The 24,909-nt window shown below is 38.6% G+C and overlaps 1 protein-coding gene across 3 annotated transcripts in view; it reads left to right on the forward strand.

The window, feature by feature from the left end:
* Positions 1-24,909, forward strand: part of UBE2O (ubiquitin conjugating enzyme E2 O) — an 88,328-nt gene that overhangs the window by 57,734 nt on the left and 5,685 nt on the right. For 2 of the 3 annotated variants that reach the window (XM_063293011.1, XM_063293012.1), the window contains exons 8-17: positions 4,018-4,168; positions 6,123-6,164; positions 10,320-10,828; positions 14,086-14,240; positions 16,833-16,945; positions 18,189-18,317; positions 20,665-20,754; positions 22,217-22,883; positions 23,536-23,672; positions 24,531-24,734. In XM_063293011.1, the coding sequence (XP_063149081.1) occupies positions 4,018-4,168; positions 6,123-6,164; positions 10,320-10,828; positions 14,086-14,240; positions 16,833-16,945; positions 18,189-18,317; positions 20,665-20,754; positions 22,217-22,883; positions 23,536-23,672; positions 24,531-24,734 (2,197 nt within the window). The remainder of the gene's footprint in view (positions 1-4,017; positions 4,169-6,122; positions 6,165-10,319; positions 10,829-14,085; positions 14,241-16,832; positions 16,946-18,188; positions 18,318-20,664; positions 20,755-22,216; positions 22,884-23,535; positions 23,673-24,530; positions 24,735-24,909) is intronic. The other variant, XM_063293013.1, reaches the window with a different exon arrangement.

Raw genomic sequence — 24,909 nt, forward strand, 5'->3', positions numbered from 1 at the left:
ACAATAGAGACATGCCTACCAGAGAAACCCCCTTACTATGCTTGTGAGACAATGCTGAGTTGACCCCTGATAATTCCAACATCTAGGAGGACCTGAAAGTTGTAGATTTGCTCCTTCAGGGGAAGTATTATCCATCCGGAGTGATTAACAGAAAAAGAGCCAGATGGTTGCTGGACAAACATCATATCTGTCTTGCTTAGTTTCAACTTCAGTTTGTTCCTTCCCATCCAATTGTTCTTGGCTTCCATACACAGATCAGGTCAAGACCTCCACAACATTTCTGTCCAGACCTGAGTAACTGATGTACTGTATATTTATTATTTGTTTGTGCATTTGTTAGACTTACATTCTGCTTTTTGCTCAAGAATTCAAAGTAGTGCACAGAGTGCTCCCTTGTCCTGTTTTCCTCCATAATAACAACTCTGGGAGGTAAGTTGGACTAGGAGAGTGTGAGCGGTCCAGAGTCACATATCTGAATATCAGTGTATTAACGGTACCATACCTTGAGCCTACTGATGACCTTTCTCAGTGGTTTCATGTAGATGTTAAAAAGCCTAAGAAAGCAACTCTGGGTTGCTATCTCCTCTCCACCTACACCTAGGCTAAAGCTACCCACTTAAGGAGCAGAACCATTGAAGAAGAGTACTCCCAACTCCTGTCCTTGCAGGCAGTCCAGAAGGATAACGTGGTCAATGGTATTGAAAGCTCCTAACAGGTCCAAAGAACCAGAACAGCACACTTTCCCTTCCTTCACTATCATCCTTTTCTCCAATGAGATGTTGCCCACTTCCTGGATCACCCCCCTGCCACCCTCATGAAGATGTCCAACTGAGCATGAATCAAGTCCACAAGTGGTAGAGTTCATCCCAGTGAATTCCTCAGAATTGATAGACAAATGAATCCCAGGTAACCTTCCAAGCCATTATCCCACTCACCTCCTCAGATCTTGCTCAGGTAGAATTTGAATGAGTTTATCAGTGAAGCGTTGCACAAACTTTTCCCAGTTCTTCCTCTGTTTCACTAACCCAAAGGGAGTAGAACACCCTAAATGTGGTGTTGGGTCATCCTCTACGATGCAAACGAGGAGAAGTAAGAACACTTTGCCACCGTTGTCATCACAGTGTAGGCTCAAACAGGAACTGTTACCCATGTTCAAAGTTCACAATCAGTTTTATTCCACTGATATTCCAGGCATTTCTTCAGCTACCTCATCTCCCAGAGTTTTTCATGTAAACCCTTGAGCTCTAGGAGGAAAAATATAGTATAGAAATGAAATGGGATGGGATGGGATGGGATGGGATGGGATGGGATGGGATGGGATGAGATGAGATGAGATGAGATGAGATGAGATGATTGAATTCAAGGAGTAGACATGCTCTGAATTTTGTTGTAGAGCTACTGGCTACGGCACTGAACTAGGAGTAGGGAGACCTGAGTTCTAATCCTGCCTCAGGCACAAAGCTGACTGAGTGGGCCAGTCACTCTCTCTCAGCCCCAGGAAGAAGGCAGTGGCAAACCACTTCCAAAAATGTTGCCAGAAAACTTCCAGGTGAAGACAACCAACTTCTGGGTGAGGACAATGACAGACTAAAACATCTCTGAGGGACAGGCCCAGACCAACAGAGCCTCTCCAGAGAAGGAAAGGCCAAGAAACTGCCAACCTGTGCTCTGGACAGCTGCTCCTCATGAGGAAACCGCAGGATTGTGGTCGACTCATCAGTCAAAGCACCAGGAGCTGCATGAAAGACATCAAACTCACAACTGCAGAAGAGCCTATAAGGACACTGGGTTCACCGAAACCTCACTTTCTTAAGCACATTTGAATTACAATTACTTCATAGCTAAAAGAGATCTTTTTAACAGCAGTTTAAAAAAACAAAAACCTTCCAGTGAGTGACACTTCATTCCAGATTAAAGAAAAGAGTAAAATAACAATTTAAAGAATTCAAGATCAGTGGCAAAAGTCTTAACAAGAACTTAACCTAAGAAAGTTTAAAACGGATTAAGAGGCCGTAAATTTGAAATATTAGGATTTTTATTAAAGTGTTTTTAATTTAAAAAAATCCTTTGTGGGAACACAGACTATTTAGAGTTCTAGTGGAAAGACAGTTGGTGGACCTTGCAGAAGAAAAAGATAAAAGAAATTTTTGAGGCAAACCACGTGACCATAGAATTACAGAGCATCAGAAGGGATCAAAGATTGAAAGACTAGGGAAAGGTGGGGGGGAAAGGTCTCCCTTTTACTTCTACTTTTGTACCTGATGAAACTGTTAGAAAAGTAGTGAAACTATAGAAATGACAGAAAAAGGTATCACACTTGAGACACTTCAAAAGATTTTTGAGGAATTGGGAAAGAAGGTTGCAGCTACACTAACAGCACAAATAATTGCCTATCTGAATGCATCATTCAAAAGAGATCTGAAAGAGGAGTTAAAAGTAGAAACAAAAATAATCTTGAAGAATTTACAGGACAACTTAGTGGAGAGTTAATTCCAAGTGAAGCAAACATTAAGAGATGAAAATGATGTTGATAATGAACTACTGGATTTACAAGAGAAAGGAGGACTTATAGAACAACTTGGTGAAAATAGTAAGGAGAGGGCTGTTTAAGCCTCAAATTTTTTAGGATGGGCAGAAGGAGGTATGGATGGAGACCAAGTCCTACAACAATATTTCAGTATCAAGGATTAACAATGTCAGAATACTATGAAGAGCAAAGAATATAAAATCGACTTGTTGGATCAGGGATAAAGATAAGAAGTACTTTCATAAAAGGAAACCTTTATGGGCTTTTTGCAGAAACTGGACAGAACTGTCACTGATTTTGGATTTGCAGATTGAAATGGGTTAGGATATGGGAAGAAGTGATATACGTAATGTAATTTAAAGGGAGAGGAAAGATAAGTTTGCTAGTACCTGCTGTAAAGAAGATCAAAGTCACTTCTTTAACTATCTTTGTTTTTTTTGTTTTTTTTTCTCTTTTTTCTTTGTTCTTTTTCTTCCTTTTTCTTTTCTTTTTTCTTTTATTTTCTGCACACTATTTTTTCTTTATATTTCTTTTTCCTCTATTTCTCTTTCTTTCTTTAATTGCATTTTGTATTAGCTTTTATTACTGTTAAAAACCTTCAATAAAAATCTTTTTTTTTTTTTAATGTTACCAAGAAAACTGCAGGGACTTGTCCAGGTACTCTCCAGTCTGACACAATGCAAAAAAAAAAAAAATTGAGCTTCCTCTGTTTTATGATAAAAACAAAATGTTTGTTTGGGTTTGTGGGTGCGGAGTTATCCACTGTGGTTTATAAATCATAGTTCCTTTCTCAGGTTTTACATCAACTAAACCAAAACAAATACATCATATGATGGATTAACATACGTGAAAATGATATTAAGACATGCATACATGTGAGCTGCCGGGCATGCAGAGTTTGAAAATCTGCTTAATTCTCCTTCTTACAAGCAAAGCTTATATCAGGAATGATCACCATATGACATTATATGACTCCTCAGCTCTCATCCAGCCTTCTGATTGCTTGCCCACCCAGAGTTGGTTTTAAGATGGGCAGCTATACAAATGTTTTAAATAAATAAATAAATACATTTCTAGAAAGCATTGATCTATGTGAAGTTTGCTTGTATAGAAGTTACAGCATCAGCTGTTCTGTACTGTGGGGCTCTAGGCTAACTGGGCTCTGAAGGAATAAAGCTTTCCAGCCATGTGCATCTCTGTGTGTGTACACTCACTCACCTCATGACCTGTTTCTGTATATGCCTTGAAACCCAATCCCTGCTTTATGATATAGGAGTTTGTTTTCCATTAGTGGATCTTTTTATTAATTGAGTTTAGTCTAAATTTTTGTAAAACTAGGAAGTAGTTATCTCTTTAAATGCTGTGATTTCCCAAATAGTGTGTCACTGCATATGCTTGAAAACACTTCTAGACATTTCAGCCAACACTTAAGAATCAAGGAGATACCATCCAGTAGTAAGGTGATACTGCTTTTGTTTTGCTTTTAATAGGGTAAAGCGCCTGGGTTGTTTTGACCATGCTGAGCGGCAACTTGGGGAAAGGTGTCTGTATGTATTTCCAGAGAAAGTGGAGCCAGCAAAAATCACATGTGAATGCCCAGAGAGAAACTGTGTTCTGGGAGAAGGATCTGTTTCCAAGAAGGTATGTGCCCTGGTATAACATGGCTCAGAATATCGAACTATTTACTTCTGAGAAGTCTGCTTTATTCATTACTTCTGTAACTGTTCTTGTTTGGCTCTGTATATCCCCACTACTGCTGATTTCTGCTGCGGTTAAGAAGATGGAATGGTCTCCGGGAGCTGCATTCCCTTTTTAAATTCTATCTCTCAGGCCCTCATATTTTAAGAAACACCCAAGCACAATATTAATTGAATGCTTAACCATATTCAGACATCACTTAGTCTTGTCGGTTGTGCAGACATTAGTTAGCATAAACTGTGCTTAATTATTAGTGTTGTTATATTCCCAGTCTACACATCAGCAAGGGATTAGGAAGAGATGAATGTTAAGTGATCTGAGAATTTTGAACTGAATTCCTATAGCATTGGAGGGAAATACATATGATAGTTGATCATTCAGAGAAAATGCATAGTGTTCTGTTGTTTGGATTAACTGATAAATAGTGGAAGTTGCCTTCATGTGGCAACTTTTTTAATAACAATTTTTTCACATGAGAAATGCTTGTTATTTATGCATAGTAACCTGGGTTTAGTTTTGATGCATTTCCACACCTTTGTATACTGATTCAGATAAAATCTGGATTAAAATCCAAATCTGAGATTTAGATTAGTTCAGAATTTATGTTGTAAAGGGCTGTTTAAGCATTTCATAAATTACAAGCAATCTATCCTGCGTGCTTAACATTTTTTATACTGAAATCTATATTAAGTATAATACATGGTATAACTGTTTTACAGTCATAATATCTAATAAATGTATATCCTTGACACTTCATAGCCAGTATTTCCAACCACTGCACCCATTTCTTATTTGTATAGGCAGTTTTGGAACTAATCTAAAAATATTAACGTAGTCAGATTTCAGTAATACATTCTTTAATCTAGGCCTGTTAAATTTCATTCACCAAAGAATATGTCGTATGGTGGCTCAGCCAAACCTTGCTTTCTTTCTTACTTTAAAATAAGTGAAATACAAAAACATCTATATCACCAACAGAGTAAAAAGTTAGTGAAAAAAGAAAACCTCGATATAGTGATTAAAATAAACATGATATGACAAAAGAAATTAACAGAAAAATCCATATGGTAACTATAGATAGCAGTATAGTTAATTCAATCCTTTAGTTTATCATTAAATCTAGACCATATATCAACATATTGTGCCACCTTCTCATTTTTAGAACACACAGACTTTTAAAGAAGAGTTAGCAAACTCATACCTTGGATGCATTCCTTAAAATCATGAGAATAACTTTCTTTCCAGTGATGTAAAATTATCTTCTTTGCCATGCCACAGGCTTGATGAGTGAGAAATTCCACATTTCAGGAGTATAGTTCAACAACATATTGAGATCCTTAAATACATTATTTCTTCCCCAAATTGTATTAACATATGTAGTAATCTGAAACCAAAACAAGGCTGTACCTGGAAAAGGCCAAATCATGTGAGTTAATAAATATTCAAATTTGTTAAAGAAATCCAAAGTCCATCCCCTTTTAAATAATCTTTGAGGGGTCCAATAAAAACAAAATAATATTTTCTGGTGAATTAATTTCATTTTGAGATCATAAGTATAAAACAAAGGTATATTTCACATTTATTAGCTAAGGCTAAACCTCCCATACTTTAGAGGTCTTAAAAAGAAAAAAGTGGAAGACCTTTTCAGGCTTCAGATCATGCCTGCCTCAGTGGTTTCAAATTACAGTAATTTTTTTTTCTTTCAAACCAGCATCATCTTCTGAGAAAAGCGTAACTTAAAAATCTATTTCTCAGATTTTTTAGGGGTTACCATACAAATGAAAACGTGAATAAAATGTTTCCAAAACTGTGGAATATTTTTCTAAATGTATTTTACCTCTGTTACAATCCTTTGCATTCAACAGTAATACCAAAATTGTGGTGTTTAATATTGCAGATGGCCTGTCCTTGCTTTGTATCCAACGTAAAGCCTGAAAAGGTACTGTAATATAGACTTGTCCTCTGTCTGAAAGCACCTTAATCTTCAATATATTTATTTCCTCCTAAAGTCCAATTATGACAGTTAAGTGTCTCAGTATGAATAAATGAAGAGTGCTTTCTTCCTATAACAGGTTCTTATTATTCTAAGCACTTCATTTTCTGATATAAAAGTCTGCAGCAGATTTTGCCATTTATTCATAACATTCTATATGACTCTTGAGTATTTCTGAAGGATTTATTAATGTAACTTTTTAAAACAACTAGCAGATTATGTACTTTAGCCATTTTTAATAATTTTCTGCATACCTACTCATCATGCTATTTCCTTGCAGGGTAAGCAACATTATGATAATATACAGTATATGTATAAGGGTGTGTGTGTGTGTGTCTTTTTAAGCCATGAGATAAGAAAAAGTAAAGGAAATATAACTCTGTTTTCAGTGGCACCATTCACTGTCTCTCTCCATAATTTTCTGTCCTTGCAAGTCATCCTTGCTTCCACCACATAAATATACTGAGTCATACACTACCTTTTGTTCTTTATAGCAATTTTCTGTTTGAATATAACGCACATCAGTACGATGTAAGTGAAGACTTTGTATCTTACAGGACCTTCAGGGAAAGAGAAGGATGCATGCTTATAATGCAGACATTTACTACCGATTCAGAATAGATTCTTTCTCACATCTGAGATAGAATACTTATTGGGGGGTCTGGAACCTGAAGAATAATGTTTGTTAGGGAGCCCATTGGCGTAAGCACTGCAATAATTTTACAGCTGGACCTTGTCACGGCCTTCCCCTTCCCTATCATCCTGCCAGAAGATTATTTGTCTGAGTCTTGAAAAAAAAGAAGTGTATTTATTCCTTAACAGCATTTAGGATGGAAAGAGACAGAGCAGCTGTACTATTGGATATTCTCGCTCGCTCACTCGCACATGGGTGGGTGGGTGGGTGGGGGTTGAACTGGGACAGTGTTAGAAGAACATTCTCCCTCCTTTCCCTGGGCCACTGCTGTCCCTAATCAGCCCTGCTGGCACCAACATAGTCTGTTCCCTGGAATAAAAGCAAAGATAAACCATCTGCTGTGATATAGGCAGAGTGGTAGTAGTGATGATAAGGATGTATGCAGTGGTACTCTGATGAGACAGTGCCCTGTTTTCTGTCATTTAGGGCTGAAATACTTAGCATTAAGAGCGGATAGCAGATTTTCTCCTTAGTTTTGATTTTCCTATGGAGGTGGAGAGCACTTCAATTTCCTGGAAGAAAATTTTTAAAAATGTAAAATAAGGTTGTGCTAGGCCTACAGTCTAGGGTGCAGATTTTCCTCCCCTTGTAGACTGTCCCATATCTTATTATTCCATTATTTACTCATTCAGTAGGAATCGCTGAGAAATCTAAAAGCCTTTTGTATATAACCACATGATGGGCTACATTTTATTTCATTTTCACTAGAAAGATAATACTGTGAATCAGAGTTTGTATCAAAATTGAGTAGTAAAATTTCCCTCATGGGGTAACATGATAACATCTGAAGGAGTATTGGAAGGCAGCATGTCCAATCTGTATGCATTATTTTGGCTTTGAAGAATAAGTAAGCATTTATAATCAGAGTTAAAGTTTTGTATTCAATTTATGATTTAGGCATACTTTCCTTTAGTTTCAGTAGCCAGATTTGCAGTTGATGATGGAAAATTGTTCAAGTTGGCTTTTCTCCTAACAAAAAACAAGATGTGCCCTTGCAATATATATGCACATAACTAGACAAATGCAAGTAAATGTATCAACAAACCTACACTGAAAACTTCCTACTCCCCAAAGTCATTTCTTTTTTCCTACTTCTTTCCATTTAGCAATATCTTCACGTTTTTTTCTATTTGCCCTGATACCGGCATCTTACGGAGTTTTGTTTTTTTTTTAAAGATCTCATTTGGTTTTGTGTATTTGTGATTTTATCTCCATCACTCAAAAGTTCCTGGAAGTGATGCTGTGCTGTCCTGCTGGGTTCGTTCTTTGCTGCTCCTAGTGAAATGAGCCTGCTTAACCACATTCTGAACTGCCCCATTCTGGGTAGTTCCTATGTCCGTAATGTGCAAAGTAGCCATTTGACTTATAGCCATTAATATATCAAGGGTCTCTTAAACAAGTAGGATAAGGCAGAGGTTGGACCTTTTTTTTCTTAATAAATGTAGATGTATTGCAAAGATATGTCAAAGTGTATACTTTCCTTTCAGATAGCTTCTTGTGAAATGACAGATATCCACAGTTCAGGTATCTGGGCAACTTAGGTTTTCAAGATATTGCTGAATTGCAACTCCCAGCATTCCTTCCTATCAACCATACTGGCTGGTCTTCCAGGAATTGTACTTCAGCAACATATATCTGAAGCCCTTAGATCCTTTCATAAGCTGGAGCTATAAAGGCTTTTATGAAGGAACAGTGGGTTAAAATTAGGGAGAAGAAAAGCCATATAAGCCAAATCTTAAAATTGATGTGAGAGCTGTCATTCCCAAAGTAATTAACAACATTTTGCTTTTTTAAAAAAAAGATTCCCAATATCTTTTTTTTCTGCATGTCCATGTCTTTGAAGCTGTATTGAAATTGCTTGTGGAAATGGCTAGGATATACTTCTGTTTCAAACCATTCCAAATTCATAATATTGCTCACCCAAAAGAGAATAGCTTGATAGGTATCTATGTCTATTCAAGATCTATGTAATCTTGAATTTTGCTGAAAATTTAGTCTAAACAGAAGAAGAAATCATGGTGGTCATAATCACTTTATCTCTATCTTGGAGCAAGCATGAAAGCATCAGGATGAAAATCAAGTAATACAAAGAAGTTAGTAAAATCATTCCATTGAAGACCTTTGTGTAATCTTTGAGGGCACAAAAACATGCCTTTTTAAAAACCACAGAAAGGTTGTGGGGCTGCATTCTTCAGTCTTTCCCCTCCTGCTCTTCCATTGTTTATGGAGGATTATAGGAAATGTAACCCGTGAAGAACAACATTTTTGCATGGACAGGAAGAGATTCAGCACCTTTCCTTTCCTTTCCTTTCTTCCCTTCCCTTCCCTTCCCTTCCTTTGTTTTCCTTTGTTTTCCTTTCTTTCCTTCCTTTCCTTCCTTTCCATCCTTTCCTTTCTTCCCTTCCCTTCCTTTCCTTTCCTTCCTTCCCTTCCCTTTCCTTTCCTTTCCTCCCTTCCCTTCCCTTCCCTTCCCTTCCCTTCCTTTCCTTTCCTTTCCTTCCTTCCTTTCCTTTCCTTGCTTCCCTTCCTTTCTTTCCTTTCCTTTCCTTTCCTTTCCTTTCCTTGCTTCCCTTCCCTTCCCTTCCCTTCCCTTCCCTTCCCTTCCCTCCCTCCCTTCCTTCCTCCCTTCCTTCCTTCCTTCCTTCCTTCCTTCCTTCCTTCCTTTCCTTTCCTTTCCTTGCTTCCCTTCCTTCCCTTCCTTCCTTTCCTTTCTTCCCTTTCTTCCCTTCCTTCCTTTCCCTTCCTTTCCCTTCCCTTCCCTTCCCTTCCCTTTCCTGCCATTTTAACCCATCACCAATTCCCTGTTTTGTCAGAGGGGTTTTGCCCCAAAGGTTTGGGATTATAGCTACTCTTTTACTGTTCCTAGTTTAGTTCCCTAAACTATTCTCCATGCACTTGCCCACAATGGTAGATTATTTCAGAAAGAAAATAATACAATAAAACCTTACTAGAAAATTGTAAAACTTTCCTTTTTCATGTGTTTTCTAAAAGTCTTTGGGTAGGTAATGCAGAGACCTTACATTTATAAATATCAGTTATGATAGCAGCAGCAGATGTAGTTAGAAGCACAATCCAGAAATACAATGTGCCAAGGAGTAAAGAAATAAGGAATAAAAGACTAAAGATTCCTCAGGCAATGAACATCATGTGCTTTAGGTGACAGATAACAGTTCTGGGTAAACAAATAATTTTCAGCTCCCAAGTAGGCAGCACATCTTTTCTTATTGGCTCAATTCCTTAAGAGGTGGGAAATGTCATTCCAAAAATTGCATTAGGCTATGGAAAATATACAGCGCCTTCTTTAGCAAACTGTTAAACAAAATAGCATGACTAGCTCTGATGAAACTTTTCTCCAAGTGTGTAGTCATCTTGGACTGTGTTTCTTGACCGGCACTGATTCTCTGTAGGTAAGGAGACTACTGAAGAAACAAATAGTGAAGATCATGTCATGTTCCCCAGACACTCAGAGTACCATTGATCTCCCTGAAGGAGAATCTGCTGCAGCAGGTGACCAACAATCTGAACATCTGAAAGCCAACTTGAAATGTGGAGCAGAGGACTCTGGCAGTGATACTGTAAGCCTGCAGGAGGTAAAGAGAGAGCACATTGATGAAACAAGGAAAGGCTTGTCTTGCGAAGCAGCTGGGCTGCCCTTGCAACCACCATTTGTACTGAAACGAAATGATGGCTCCTCAGACTACAATCTGCAGTCCGTAGAACAGGATGCTGATGATGAAGCAGCTGATGACACAGATGACACTAGCTCAGTAACATCTTCTGCCAGCTCCACAGCCTCTTCTCAAAGTGGCAGTGGTACAGGACGCAAAAAAAGTATCCCGCTTTCTATTAAAAACCTCAAGAGAAAACATAAGAAAAAGAAAACCAAGGTTTCCCGGGAATTTAAACCAGGTGACAGGTAAGACCAGAGCTCATATCGTCCCACCTATAAATGTCATTAAGTTCTACCTGATCTGATTTCTTGCTAAAACTCTGTACATAATTCAAGAACTTATAAATAATGAAGTACTGTATGGCTCTTGATGAGAGTGTAAGAAGACATGTGTTGCCTGCAAACTACAGATACAGTTGTCAAGGTATATCTATTTAAGATATACAGTAGCTTTATACATCTTAAATAGATGTCCAATTAAAACTTAGACCTTCCTTGGGCAAGACAAAGTTAAGCAAAGCATAAAAACTTTTTCAAAAATAATCAGCTGACTCAGTGGGGTTTTGTGGGGTTTTTTTTTTTTTTTGCACTAATCAAAACCCAATATATTGATATTTATCCCACTGATAATAATTATTAAAATAATCTCTTTGGAAAACCAAGTGAGTTTCTGGCAGGACAATTCTGCCTTGACAGCGGACAAAAAATTTCACTTGGTATTGAATTGTATCTATTTTTTTAAAGGAGCAGTCTCCCATTAAAAGAATGCTCAACAAATTGCACATTATCACTCCAGCAGGTTGGAGGGTAGGTAGAGGTTTTTGACTGCCAACAAAGACTTGATGAATATTGTATCTGTAGGGCAAACAGTGTTACTTCCAGTAGTATATAGGCTACACTTAAGTTGAGCAGTTACCAGAGCTACTGTGTCTTGGCTACAAAAATCAGATAACTCAATGGCAGCAAAGAAATTAAGAAGACTCTCGTACTGAAAATCAATTTGCCAAATCAGCCTTTGCAGCTCGGAACCAGTAGCCCTAACGTTTATCCTTGAATAATTATTTTGTAGAAATTACTTAGGAAATTAAGACATTTGTAATATGTATCATATGTTTTCAGTTCTGAAGATAATTCAATCTCCAGTGTTACCATTAAAAATAAAGGGAAAAAAGTTAAAGATCTGAGGTAATGTGCATGCAGTTGCACCATCCTTTAGATGTAGAAATCAATCTAGTAGTTAGTTTTATTTGCTTTTAGCTGTTTTTATACTATCACACAGAGGCGAAAATATTGACAACCATTAATACTTGGATGGGAAATTACAAGGAAATAGCAGGATTATATGCTAGATGAGGAAACCACCTCCATATTGCTGCCAAGATTACAGGGACATGCCCATGAAATCACCAGGAGTCAATCACAGTTATTCATTAGTCACTTCCAAATTTTCATTTCTATGTGTTTTTGACCAAATGGCAAATTTATTTTGTATCTTGCCCTTCAAACTGAAAAAATGTACAAGTCTTGAACAACAAAAGCAACCAAAACAAGTGATGTTTTTGCAGAAGTTGGCCAGGATTAATCTAAAATGAGTCCTTCTTCATCCTTGGAGAAACAGAGAAATGAATGACGTTTCCTAAGAATAGAAGTTGCTGAAGTGCAGCTGAAAAAAGCTAGTGAAGTGGTTTGATTTGATGAGTTATAGTAGCCCACTTATAATATTACAAAAGGTGTATTATTATATTATCCTAATACAGATTTTGAATAAAAATAAGAACATGAGGAATTCATTTTATTTTTTCCTTTAGTTTCTTGATTGTGGGCAAAATGTATGCAGCAGCTTTATCTCTTGGGTGGTGGGGAAGCAGCTACAGAGATCTAGAGGAAATGGATTATTTGTATCCTTTCAGTCAAGATTAGGGCCCAGTTATGAGACAGAAATGGCATTGATTCTGTGGATGAGCTTTGTTAGGACCTAAATGGGGGACATATATACTACTTGGTAAGGTTAGATGTCTCAGCAGCATTTGATATCATTAATTATGGTATCCTTCTGGACTGACTGCGAGGGTTGGAGGCACCATTTTCTGATGGTTCTGCTCCTACCTAAATGGGTGTTTCTGATGGGATTACTGTAGGGAAGAAGTGCTCGGAACCCAGTGCAAGGTCCTACAGAGCTTAGTACTCTTCTGTGTTATTCAGTATCTACATGAAATTGCTGGGAAAGGTCAGCATCAGTCAGAGTGAAGTGTCATCAATATGTTGTTGACACCCAGGGATATATCACCATCAAAGGCTGAGCTGGAAATGCTGTGGAAGCCCTGAATTGCTGCCTGGAGGCTGTGAGGGAAAAAATCCCTCAAAGACAGAACTACTGTTCATCAGTAAACAGTGGGGTACCCTAACACCAGTGGTCACTCAGGGCACAGTTATTGTTTGCCAAAGGAGGTGGGTTGTAATTTGGGAGTCCTTTTGGACTCTTGGCTTCCACTCAAGCAGCAAGTAGAAAGTGTGGCTGTGGGGACTCTGACCGGGTTTGGATGGTACACTAGTTATAACTCTGCCTAGACCACATTGCTTGGCAGTGGTAACTTATGACCATTATCACCACTTGGTTAGGCTACTGCACAGCATTCTTCATGGAACTAGCTTTGGAGGCAACCTGGAAGCTGCAGCTGGTACCATGTACAGTGACTAGCCTACTGGCAGGGTGACCAGGCCACTGTGGAATAGCACCTGTTTTAAAGTTGCTCCACTGGTTGGTGCCTGGCCCAATTCAACCTGCTGGTCATTTCTTTTAAAACATTACATACTGAAGCAGCAGGATATATCAGGCAATGCCTTATTAGCTTTGAATCTGCCTGTCCAGACTAGAAATCTGGAGAGCCTGTTGGGAGTCTCTACCCCTTGTGAGGTACAGATGGTGTCGACAGGTGTTCTCTATGGTAACCCCCATTTTGTGGAATTCTCTCCCCCCAAAAGTACATGCAACCCCACCCCACCCCTTGCATTTTGAAAGCAAGTGAGTCTTATTCTACTGTGGCTTGGCCAGATCTGATTGTGAGCACAAGGATAAGATATTAAAACATTGTATATCGGTTTTGGGGGAATATTGTTGCTTTGTAATTTTTATATTTCCTGTTCACCATCCAGTCTGGGATGAGATAGAAATGAGATGATTGATTGATTGATTGATTGATTCATTCATTCATTCATTCATAATTTCAGGAAAATGGCAGCTTCCCACATAAAGGCTAGGTTTTTTGCTCTGTTGTAGCATAATCTGCATCAGTGGTCTTCTGGAGCCCAATGCATGCCTACCATTATGTTCAATTGATTGGCTTTTTCAGCTGAAAGGTTTTTCTTTCAAAAGCTACCTTTTGTATTACATCCAGCATTAAAGTCAATTCTTTATGTTGTTTTAAAATGCCATTTTTTAAAATCTTTATCCTGACTTACTGTGAGAATTTTCTTTAATAACTTTCTATCCTTGTTGGTAACAGGGTTGCTGTAGAAGTGGTGACCACGATGACATCAGCAGATGTGATGTGGCAGGATGGCACGGTGGAGAAGAACATTCGTTCCAATGAGCTATTTCCTGTCCATCACTTGGACAATAATGAGTTTTGCCCTGGGGATTTTGTAGTAGATAAAAGAGGTAATTGGTGAACTGTGCTCCCTCTGGGTAATGTGTTTATTATTAACAATTTATATTTGAATTTTGCAGTCTGGATTTTGAAATTGCCAATAATGTCTCATGCATTTTTTCTTATCTTGCTGAAGCCTAGATGTGTTGGCATTACAGCTTCAAAATATCAGTCAGTCTGGATAATGCTGACTAGGAATTCTGGAAGTTGTAGCCCCATCTTATAATGATCTAGAGATCATCAGTATTGTATAGTGTGACAACAGCAGTTGTACTTTTCATCATATCTACTTATATAAACAAAACAATATGGCCTTTTTCCTTAGAAATTTAAATATTATTACTACCACCACCCCAAGTCAATTAGACCCAACAGTTGTAAAAGTAATCACAGTTTGGAAAACTGCCAATTTCTTGAATCTCAATAGTTTACAGATTAGCAATCTTTAGGCTGTCTTTTATAATGTCAGAATGTAGCCCTTTTCTGTACGATTGCAGTAGTGTATTGGATAAGCAGGATCTCTCTTTAAGTACCACACTGCTCTTCTGTCTCAAAATTTATCTTCAAATATATAAAGAAGGGGAAAAAAATTGAACATGCTGTTTGCTTTCAGTCCAGAAATGTTGTGCAGCTTATGTTCTCCTGTGGTACTCACCTGCCTTACTGGTGGATCAAGTCTTTAGGAAAAGAAATTTTGGGAAGCTGCCAGTTAGCAGTTCACCACATTGAAAGTGAACAAAAAAATCCACAATCTGAATCTTTAAAAAGTCTTTCTAGAAATTGCAGTGCTCCCACAAGGCAGAAATATATATTTCTTTTGTAGATACCACTTACCTTTCCAGCAAAGTTTCAATGATTTCTTGCATAGTTTTTAGAGATTATTTTGGATAACTCAGACGTTTCATTTCCTTTCTTCTGAAAGTATTGGATAGTAAAATACTGGATTTAAATAGTTTAAGGACTATATTATTTTAATGTGTGAAATACTTCGGTTAGAAAAATGGTTATGTGAGCATCCAACCATTCACCAAACATTAGACAGATATCATTTCTTTACCATTATGTAAAGTTCTGCAAAAGCTCTTACTACATTAGGCCAAAAGCCTATAACCTGTTACTGTATAAGTCATAAGATACCCTATATTAGCCTCTGAAAAATATGGGATTTTTTCTTTATTGTGAATTTCTTTTTTCATAGCTTAGCCTTCTCTCACCCATCCTGTAGGGACCAGCATTTAGTCTGCTTTGGGAAACAATGAAAAGGTGAAAAGTCCCCTGTGCAAGCACCAAGTCATGTCTGGGAAACAATAGTAGTTATTTAAATTGTACTAATGCCATATAATGAGAGTGGTACATAAACATTCCTAAGACGAATTCCTTATCATCTCATTGTCACTAAAGGCATCATTTGCTTACCATTAATTTGTATAGTTCATCCTTTATATGCTAGTTTGCATAATTCCACTTGCTTAAGTTTTAGAGTTGGGACAAGGGGGCACTTTATCAGCCTTAAGCATTAAAGAATTAATAAGTTTTCCTGCCATTGCGGGTCAGAGAAAGGTGCCATCTCAAGATGCTGCACAAGAGATCCTGAGAACAATTGTTTTATATAACTACCCACATAATTTAATTTTGGCATATGATAAAGTTATATATTTTCTTTTATATTAAACATATGTATTCTTCCCTTCAGAACCAATTTTCCTAGGGTGAGTTACAGTTTACTAAATTAGACCAGTTCTAAAATAATAAGTGTGTATGGTGAGATACAATAATTGAAATATATAATATTAAAATAAGTTAATAAAAGCAGCACACATTAGAAAAAAGCAAACAGCAACCTGTTAAAGATGAGTACCTTGATTCAAATAATTAAAATGTGTCTGAGGTGAGTCTTCACGTTTTTTCCTGGCCTGGAGAAATGCTATAACGCCTCCATTATTTTAAAAGCAGTGCTAGCAGATGGCTGCAAACAATACCTTGGAGGAACTTGGAAAACTGAGAAACCCCATGCTGGTTTCTGCTCACATGCACAGCAGAAATGGGAACCCTCCCTCTCTGTAGCTCTGGGGTGTAGGCACAGCCTCACCCCTCACAGTTGCACGGAGTCTTAGAGTCAGTATTATGGAGCCATCAAGGGCAGGCAAAATTATGACAAGAATAAAATTTGTTAGCTGTCAAAGCCAACTGAGGTTGTTTTGTCTATTCTTTTAAAGTCTGTCACCAGAGAAGGATTAATTGTACAGCACTAAAGTGCACAGCTAGTAACAAGCTGCAGCAATTACTTTGTGTATTGCAAGGCATTACTTCAGCCTCACACTCTTTAATAAATAGCTGATCAGAAACATTTCCAATAGCCTTTCATTAGGGCTTAAGGGCTAGCAAACTTCTGCTAACGTTTGGTGCCTCTCTGCAAGCTGGCATAGTTATCTGGCTCTGATCTCTCAAATGAATTACAGGAAATATGAGGGAAATTTGAACAAGGCGTAAGGTGATTTCAGGAAAAAACAAATATTGGATACTTCTCAAAACAGCAGAGAAACAAAATTATAGTGTATTGTTTTCTCTTACTAGAATATGCTTCTTTCTTCAATCCTAAATAGCCCAGAGTTCTCAGGATCCTAGTATGTATGGAGTGGTGCAGTCAGGTGACCATGTTGGTCGCACCTGTGTGGTGAAATGGTTCAAGCTGAGACCTAGTGGAGATGATGTGGAGGTAAGGAGCAAAGTCTCTGTGATTTTTTGTTTTGTTCTCTTGGCCTCTGGGATAAAGTTTTGCTTTGCTAAATGGATGTTAAATTTATTTCTTCTAAGCCATTCTGAGCTTCTGGACAAAAACAGAATGTGTACATAAATATGCCCAGTACTTCACTGGCTCTTTCAATACCCAGTCCCTTTCCTAAGAGAACCTAATAATGAAGTTTGATTTTTTTCACTGCTAAGTTAAGATTTAGCTACAAGAGCTAAACAAAAACACTATCTGGATGCCAAAGCATTTGGGGGAAGAGTGTTTTTATTTTCAATTCCTCTTGTGCACATACCTTTGGGTTAAATAATAGCATGAAGGTGGTGATGGTCTTGAATTCTGGTGGATTAAATGGACTGGGGATATGCTGGTGTAAGATTTTTGTGAACTTGAGCAGATTTAGGAAGTGTTAAACTTTGTACTTCAGAGCCAGTTTGGTGTAGTGGTTAAGGCACCAGGCTAGAAACTGGGAGACAGTTCTAGTCCCCCTTAGGCACAAAGCCAGCTGGGTGAGTTTGGGCCAGTCATTCTCTCTCAGCCCTAGGAAGCAGGCCAGGGCAAACCACTTCCGAAAAACCTTGCCAAGAAAACTGCAGGGACTGGTCCAGGCAGTCGCCAGGACTCAAGACTGACTCCAGGGCACAATTATCATCATCATCAAATTTTGTATTTAGATAATCTTCAAATTTTCATTAAGTTCAGTCTGGAAGAGAACACAGGTCTGAATTAATGCATGCAGATGCTTAGAAAATAGTATACTTTTGTAGGTTCTTACACAGTACAGATCCCCTACAGAGAGCCTTAGCACAGCAGGACATCTTCAGAATCTGTATTGAGCAGTAATATGGTAGGCACAAGACTAGGTAGATCTGTTACACATGTCTGTGTTTAGCTGTTGAGTCCTGTGGGGTGAAATGCTTCTTCCTCATTTTCTGAGAGCTCAGTATAAATTATATAGAAGCTTTATGTCCTTTTTCTGGGGATACCTTTTAGCAGCAGGAATACTCTCAGATGAACTCTTTTCAATGCCAACCACATTCTGGGGTGGTAGATTTAGGAGTGGTTACCTATCCTTCAGAGGACTCTGTAAATATTATGCAGGTCACTACATAAGAGCAGAACATGAAAAAGGAACACAAGATTGAGTCGCAAGATTTTTAACTTGGAGACTCTGTGCATGGATTGGTCTTTATCTTTGTGTGACCTTTTCCAGCTGGTTGGGGAGGAGGAGGATGTCAGTGTGTATGACATTGCCGATCACCCAGACTTCCGCTTCCGCACAACTGATTTTGTAATCCGCATTGGCAATGCCGAGGATGGCGCTTCAGCTGGTGAAAATGAGGTGAGTGATAAGGTATGTCCTTGGGGCAATTGGTAAAAACCATGAGCTGAAAAAAGGGAGATGCTGGGCCAGCTATCTCTGTTCCTGTCTTCTGGTTTGAACTGAAAGGCATTTGAGCTTGCGTCTAATGCTTCTTCTGGAAATAGATGCCATGTGCTTTGGTCCTCACATACAGCCCTAGAAGGGAGTTCCTACTTTTGTAGCAGAACCAATTGCTGATTAGAACCGAGGGCTTTAGAATCAGTCAAATAGCTGCAAAACCTTAAAATTTTCATAGAATTTGAGCAACAAGCCCAACACACCAGCTTTTATTTTTGAAATTACTTTCTTCAGTAATGACATTGTACTGACAATTTTAGATTAAAACTAACAAATGGCTTCAGGTATAATTTCCTTTTGGACAAGTAGTTTTTAAAGTCTGATTTCTGGTTGAATTTGTAGCCCTACTAGGATTATACACAAAACAGTAAATGTGTTTAATTTCGAATTTGAAACAATTATGTTGAGTTTTGGAAGTTCTACTGAACTGTTCCAGGTGGGCTGTACTTCAACAGCTTTCCAAGTTTTGGCTGAAACAACATGCTGAGGGGTCCTGCAGGGCAAGTAGGGAAAGTTGGTACATATCAATCCTCCTCTCCTCTCCTCTCCTGCATGGCCCTTCGTTTCTTCAGTCTTCCCACTCCTTTTTTCCCCCACCTCCTTTTAGCTGCCAGAGTCCTTGGCTTCAAGCATGGTATATCCAACCAGGTCTTTGCTTCTGCAGTATTCCCAGCCATTTCCTTTCTTGTTAGCCAGTCTACACATGCCAGATGTCCTTGGCTTTCTCCCACTCTCCTCTTTCCCCAAAATACTTCTGGCTAGAACACATGTTTGGTCCAGGCATGGAACAGTTGGTTCACATTCCTCCTGAACCCAGTGGTAAGTCAATCAAATATGAATTGGGCAGATTCTATGTAGGCTTTCTCTGCAAAGCTGGAAACAGTCTTAAGTACTGTAAGGCTCAAATCTCAATCTCTAAACCACCACTGGGTGGCAGGCTCTTCAAATACAGTAGTTGAAATTTATTTTCTTCCAAAGGGAGGCATAGTTTGTAACAGTGGAAAGGATTTTTAAAAGCATGCTCTATTGCCATTGAGATTAATTTAGAAAACATGCTGTATATGAAATCTCCCTAAGATAGTAATGATTCTGGCTGCTGTTGCAATCCTAATTCCTCTGGGTATACTACTTTCTTGGTCCTGTTTATCATTTACCTGGAAAAGGCAATAACTATTATTCCAGAACTTGGGGACAAGATTCCTATCTCAGGCTAGGTTCTTATCTGCCTGTCTAGATTCCCTGTCTAGGGCACCATCTTCCTCTTGAGTAGCTGGGCTGCTCACATCCTCAATTTCCCATCCGAGACACTTTCTTCTCAAATGCCTCTGATAGAGTGGCTTGGTTTTTTTCCATCTGGCTGGCCTTCATTGGTACATTGCACAGTTGAGCCATAAAAAAGGGGCTTCAGTCTAGAAGCTGAAGATGCTTTACACTGGGGGGAGGGGTGTTTCCCCATCATGTACAAATGTGCAGAGAGGGGTGAACTTTGTAACATGGCAGTAATTTTATTGCTATTTTTAATTGGGGGCTGGTGTTGAGAGATAAAATTGAATGGTGAAGACTGGAAATGATTTGAAAGCACCTACCAAGGAGAGAGGATATGGGAGTTATGGGAGAATTCAGAATTATAGGGAATAAAGACTAATTACCCTTGTCAGTAATCACATTTTTGGTGTGGCATAATCACACTACAAAGGTAAACCTCCATCCCAAAGATCTTGCTTCCTTAATGCCAAATCGGTGCTGGAAAAGCATGTGTCTGATTCAGATTGACAGTGCTGACCCAGTCTGTTTCTTTCTCTTTGCTCTGTCTACCAGTTTACCCTGTGGTAAAGCTGGGAAGGGGAACAGGCAACATCCTGTCAGAATTTGCCTTGGTAAATGGAAGCTCCATATGCCTCTCAATAGTTCTGTGCTCAAATTCTTATGGGCATCTGTAAAGATACGGCTGTGGGCAAATGTAAAGATACGGCAGCCCCCAAGGGACACAACATTGGAATAGACAAGCTTTGGGTCTGATTTAGCAAAGCTTTTTTATTCTTAAAATAGGCCTGTTTAATCTGGCCATTTGAACTGATGTAAGGATTATTTTAGCATTTGTATTTGTGCTTTTGTTAAGTTTAATGACAAAGCTTTAAACGTTACATTTTTATTGTGTGCTCAGCTACCTTGATTATCTTGCTTGGGATGCTTATAAAAAGTAGGCTCTAGACCATAAAATAAACAATGGTTACTTTTGTTTCTTTAGCCCTCTGTAGGACAGGTGGCCCGAGTGGATTTCAGCAGTAAAGTAGAAGTTGTATGGGCAGATAACTCCAGGACAATTGTTCTGCCACAGGTAAATAATAAGCTGCCTCCCTTTGCTTTAAGATGTTAATTATCTCCTTTTTACTAAGTAGCCTGCATATATTGGAGCTTTCTAGAATGTGTGGGAGGATTGCTCTGTTACTTCAGTAAACTAGTCCTGTTGGCATCTCAGTAACACTGTATAGTAAAAACAGAGATTGCTCTGGTTTTGCTGCTGTGATTTTTTTAGTATTCAAGTCTTACCTTCCCAGGAGACCACCAGTTTATATTACTATATAGTTGCTTTATTCTTAGAATGTAAATATGGTTTGTTATTCTGAAAGATATTTAATACTCCCTTTAAGGCCTGTTACTCTAATCAATATTTCTGTCTGTTAAGGAACTCCTGTATTTGTCCCAAAATCAAAATTAGTGGCCGTTATTATATTTTAAATATTTTAGTTTGCCCTGTCTCTTTGTTTCTGTGTAGCACAGGAGCTACTGAAGCACAATTAAGGCCCAGTCTTGCTTCGGAAGCCAATTAATGTAAATAAATACTTGGCATTCGAGGCTTTCTTTTCTTAAATAGAGAAGTTCCCCTTTAATTGTAGGGAAGTAGTCTGATCCGGAACTGTGGCTGAATGATACAAAGCCCTCTAGTGTATCCCATCCTGCTCTTGTCACACATGATCATATCACAGGGAGAATCCTTCTGTGAAGGCAAGCTGTCTCTGTACAGTTCTGTATTATAAGTTGTATCGTTTTAAGTAAAAATGTTTTCCCTGTTTCCGTGGTCTGACTCTAAATCTTTTTTTATTATAGAATAAATTTCATGATAATTCTGTATAAACTTACATGCTGAAGGATATCTGAACATTTTATGAAAATATATAGACACGCATTTTATCAAAATCCATTGAGCCTTGAGGGTGGGAGAGTGGGTGCACGATAGCCTGAAGGACAGTACACAGAAAATGCAGGAAAATGTCAGAAAGATCATCATTCCTTAAAAGATCAAGGGAACTAGCTCCTTTTGAGCTGTACTGGTGAAGTAGGGCAACTGAAGGTTATCCAGATCGACCATTGCTGACAGCAATGTCTGAGAAAAATAACAGGCATTTTGGATTAATTCAGGGATTTTCATCTGTTATTGTCTTACAAAATGTACAGCTTAGCAGAAACAGTAAGGGTGAAGTTAAGCAGCGTAAAGATAAATAAGATAACTTGTTAGAGCAATGCACTATCTTGGCTTCAGTCTAGAAAGATAATGCATATTGCTCTCTGATCTGTGGCAGGCTCTCAGCACTAGTTAGCCTCTTTTCAAACAACTCCAGCTAACCCAGGATGCCCTTGATGCCAGAGATGAAGCACTGGTTCAGCATTCCATATTGAATGTGGTCGATCCATTTTTAATAAAAGAAAACCAGACTATATTATCACAGAATAAAATTAAAATGGCTTTGCATGTTTTCCCATGTGTTGAGGCTCTTCCTCTTTTTTATTCTGCCTTCTAGCACCTGTACAATATAGAATCTGAAATGGATGAAGAGACAGACCTTGACTCCATAGATGGTAGCACTAGTGGTGCTTCTTCAGATGAATGGGAAGATGAGAGTGATAGCTGGGAGACAGATAATGGCCTCATGGAAGATGACCACACAAAAATTGAGGAAGTTGAACCTGAAGAACTACCTGTGGAAGAGGTGAAAAGGGTAGAGGAGCAAGTACAAGGTGCTGTGGCAATGGCTGTGGCTGATCTAGCAGCAGATAAGTCAGGCAAGGAAGGAACCCCAAAGAGTTTCCGAGAGTTGAAGGAGGCCATCAAGATCTTGGAGAGTTTGAAGAATATGACAGTCGAGCAACTGCTGACAGGCTACCCAACCTCTCCCACAGTCGAACCAGAAAAGCCTACTCGGGAGAAGAAATTTCTAGATGATATAAAGAAGCTGCAGGAGAATCTGAAGAAGACCCTGGATAATGTAGCTATTGTGGAAGAAGAAAAGATGGAGGCAATGGCAGAGGCAGAGAAGAAGGAAGAGAGAGAAGCCCAGACACAGACACCAGTGGCATCGGAATGGCCCAGTGAAACCCCAGTGCTTTGCCAGCAGAGTGGAGGCAAGCCTGGTGTGACCTTCACCAGTGCCAAGGGGGAAGTCTTCTCTGTGTTAGAGTGTGCTCCAGGTCAGTTATAAAAGTGTTCCAGGGGTAGACCTCAGGGCATTCTAGCAATGCTGCAATCCATGAGCTCCATGCAGCATGGCCCGTGTCAGGGAAATTGAAGTCCAGCAATTTCTGGAATGCCCTAAATTTGTCGTTCTGTTTTATTGGAACCAGTGTTTGAAAGTAAGTTATAGTGGTCCCCTTTCTTTCTGAACATATGAGCCAGTATGTAAAACATAAGATTAAGTTTGTGTCTGGACTCTTACTCTTAACCTCTTTCTAGGGTTTTTCTCTGTGTATCTCTCTTCTCGTAACCTTTATCTGGTCTTGTATGGAGCCTTTAGTGATTGCATCCAGTTCAACGATCTGATAAATTAGTGATCCCCGATCAGGCTAGACAGTTTTAATACAAGCATCATTTGACAATCCAAGGGTATATAAATATTCACCAGTCTGAAGATACCTTATTTGTTAATAATCTTAGTGCTGGTTTCCAGTTACAGGGGTAGCATATCAGAGTCATTTTTGTCTATTTTAATAATTATTAAACTATTTAAATAACTTAAAACTTTATTTAAGCTGGTTTTTGGCACATGTTAGGAGCAAAGGAGAGTGTGAAAAGTTCTGTAATCTGTTACCTCATTTTTTGTTGTTGTTGTTGTTGCCCCGTTAGATAGCCATGCCTTTAAGAAAATGGAGTTTCAGCCTCCAGAAGCCAAGAAGTTTTTCAGCACAGTGAGGAAAGAAATGGCTCTGTTAGCAACTTCATTGCCAGATGGAATCATGGTCAAAACATTTGAAGACAGAATGGTAAGTCATGTAAACCTATGTGAACTTCACTATCTATCAAGAAAGGTATGCCATTTGTTTCTGGATAGGATCCTAAAAAGAACAATGGCTCTGTCCATCTAAGGTATTTCTTAATGAAAAGAAATACGTTTTTTGTTACACCCCAAGAAAAAACAATTCAATTTATCTACTAGCAGACAATTAAAACTAAGAGCTACATTTGTTCTGTATTTTTCTAAAGACAGTAAATAACCACCTGAATTTGTATATATGAGGAAGAGGAGTTAAATTCAGTTACTTTGCCAATGTGATGTTGCTAACATTGCTTGGCAGATAGCTATTGAATGTAGTGGAACTATGTCATTTGTTGAATGAATTAATATGGTGGTTCCGAGGTATGCCTTTCTGTATTTTTCTGGGAAGGTACTAAATATCAGCAACTTGTCCAATGTGATTTGATACATTTGATATCCTTCCTTCTTTCCCTAATGGAACTAAAGAGGATGTAGATATAAGGTATCTCTAACTCATGTAGATTTTGTGCAGGTTTTGTATCCGCTTAGCAAAATAGTATATATTCTCAGTTTGCCTAGTAATACTATTCTTATTTGGTATGGGCTAATATTTCTGTGTTTCTAGCAAATGGGGAACAGACACGGCTTAGTAGAAGTTTTCTTTGAAGGCATTCTTTGAACTTTCAGTCAAAGTTCAGCCTGGCATGAATTATTGGGATGTATACCAAGCGTATTGATGCCTGATGGAAACCAAACAGGATGTTTATGTGCATTTTCCTAATAGCATTGGATGTAACACTTTCTTAGTTAGCTCTGGTCTCTCTTTATGGATTATTGCATGGGCTTACACATAGCCTTTTCACAGGATCTCTTCTCAGCACTTGTCAAAGGACCTACACGCACACCATACGAAGATGGCCTCTTTTTATTTGACATCCAGCTCCCCAACATCTATCCAGCTGTGCCCCCACTCTTCCGTTACCTCTCCCAGTGCAGTGGCAGACTGAATCCCAATTTGTATGACAATGGAAAGGTTTGCGTAAGCCTTCTGGGCACATGGATAGGCAAGGTAAAACTGCTGCTGACTTTTTCTATATTACTCTTGATCTGGATCATTCAGTATCACATTATAAATTGCATGCGATTGCAGTGTGTTCTTCAGTGGATTAGCTCAAACAGCAAGGCTGGCTTACTGTGTCTGCTGTTCAAAGATACTGTTCTAATCCACAATATTGCCCAACCAT

The sequence above is a fragment of the Candoia aspera genome, chromosome 2 (genome assembly GCF_035149785.1).
Source record: "Candoia aspera isolate rCanAsp1 chromosome 2, rCanAsp1.hap2, whole genome shotgun sequence".
NCBI classification, from domain to species: domain Eukaryota; kingdom Metazoa; phylum Chordata; class Lepidosauria; order Squamata; family Boidae; genus Candoia; species Candoia aspera.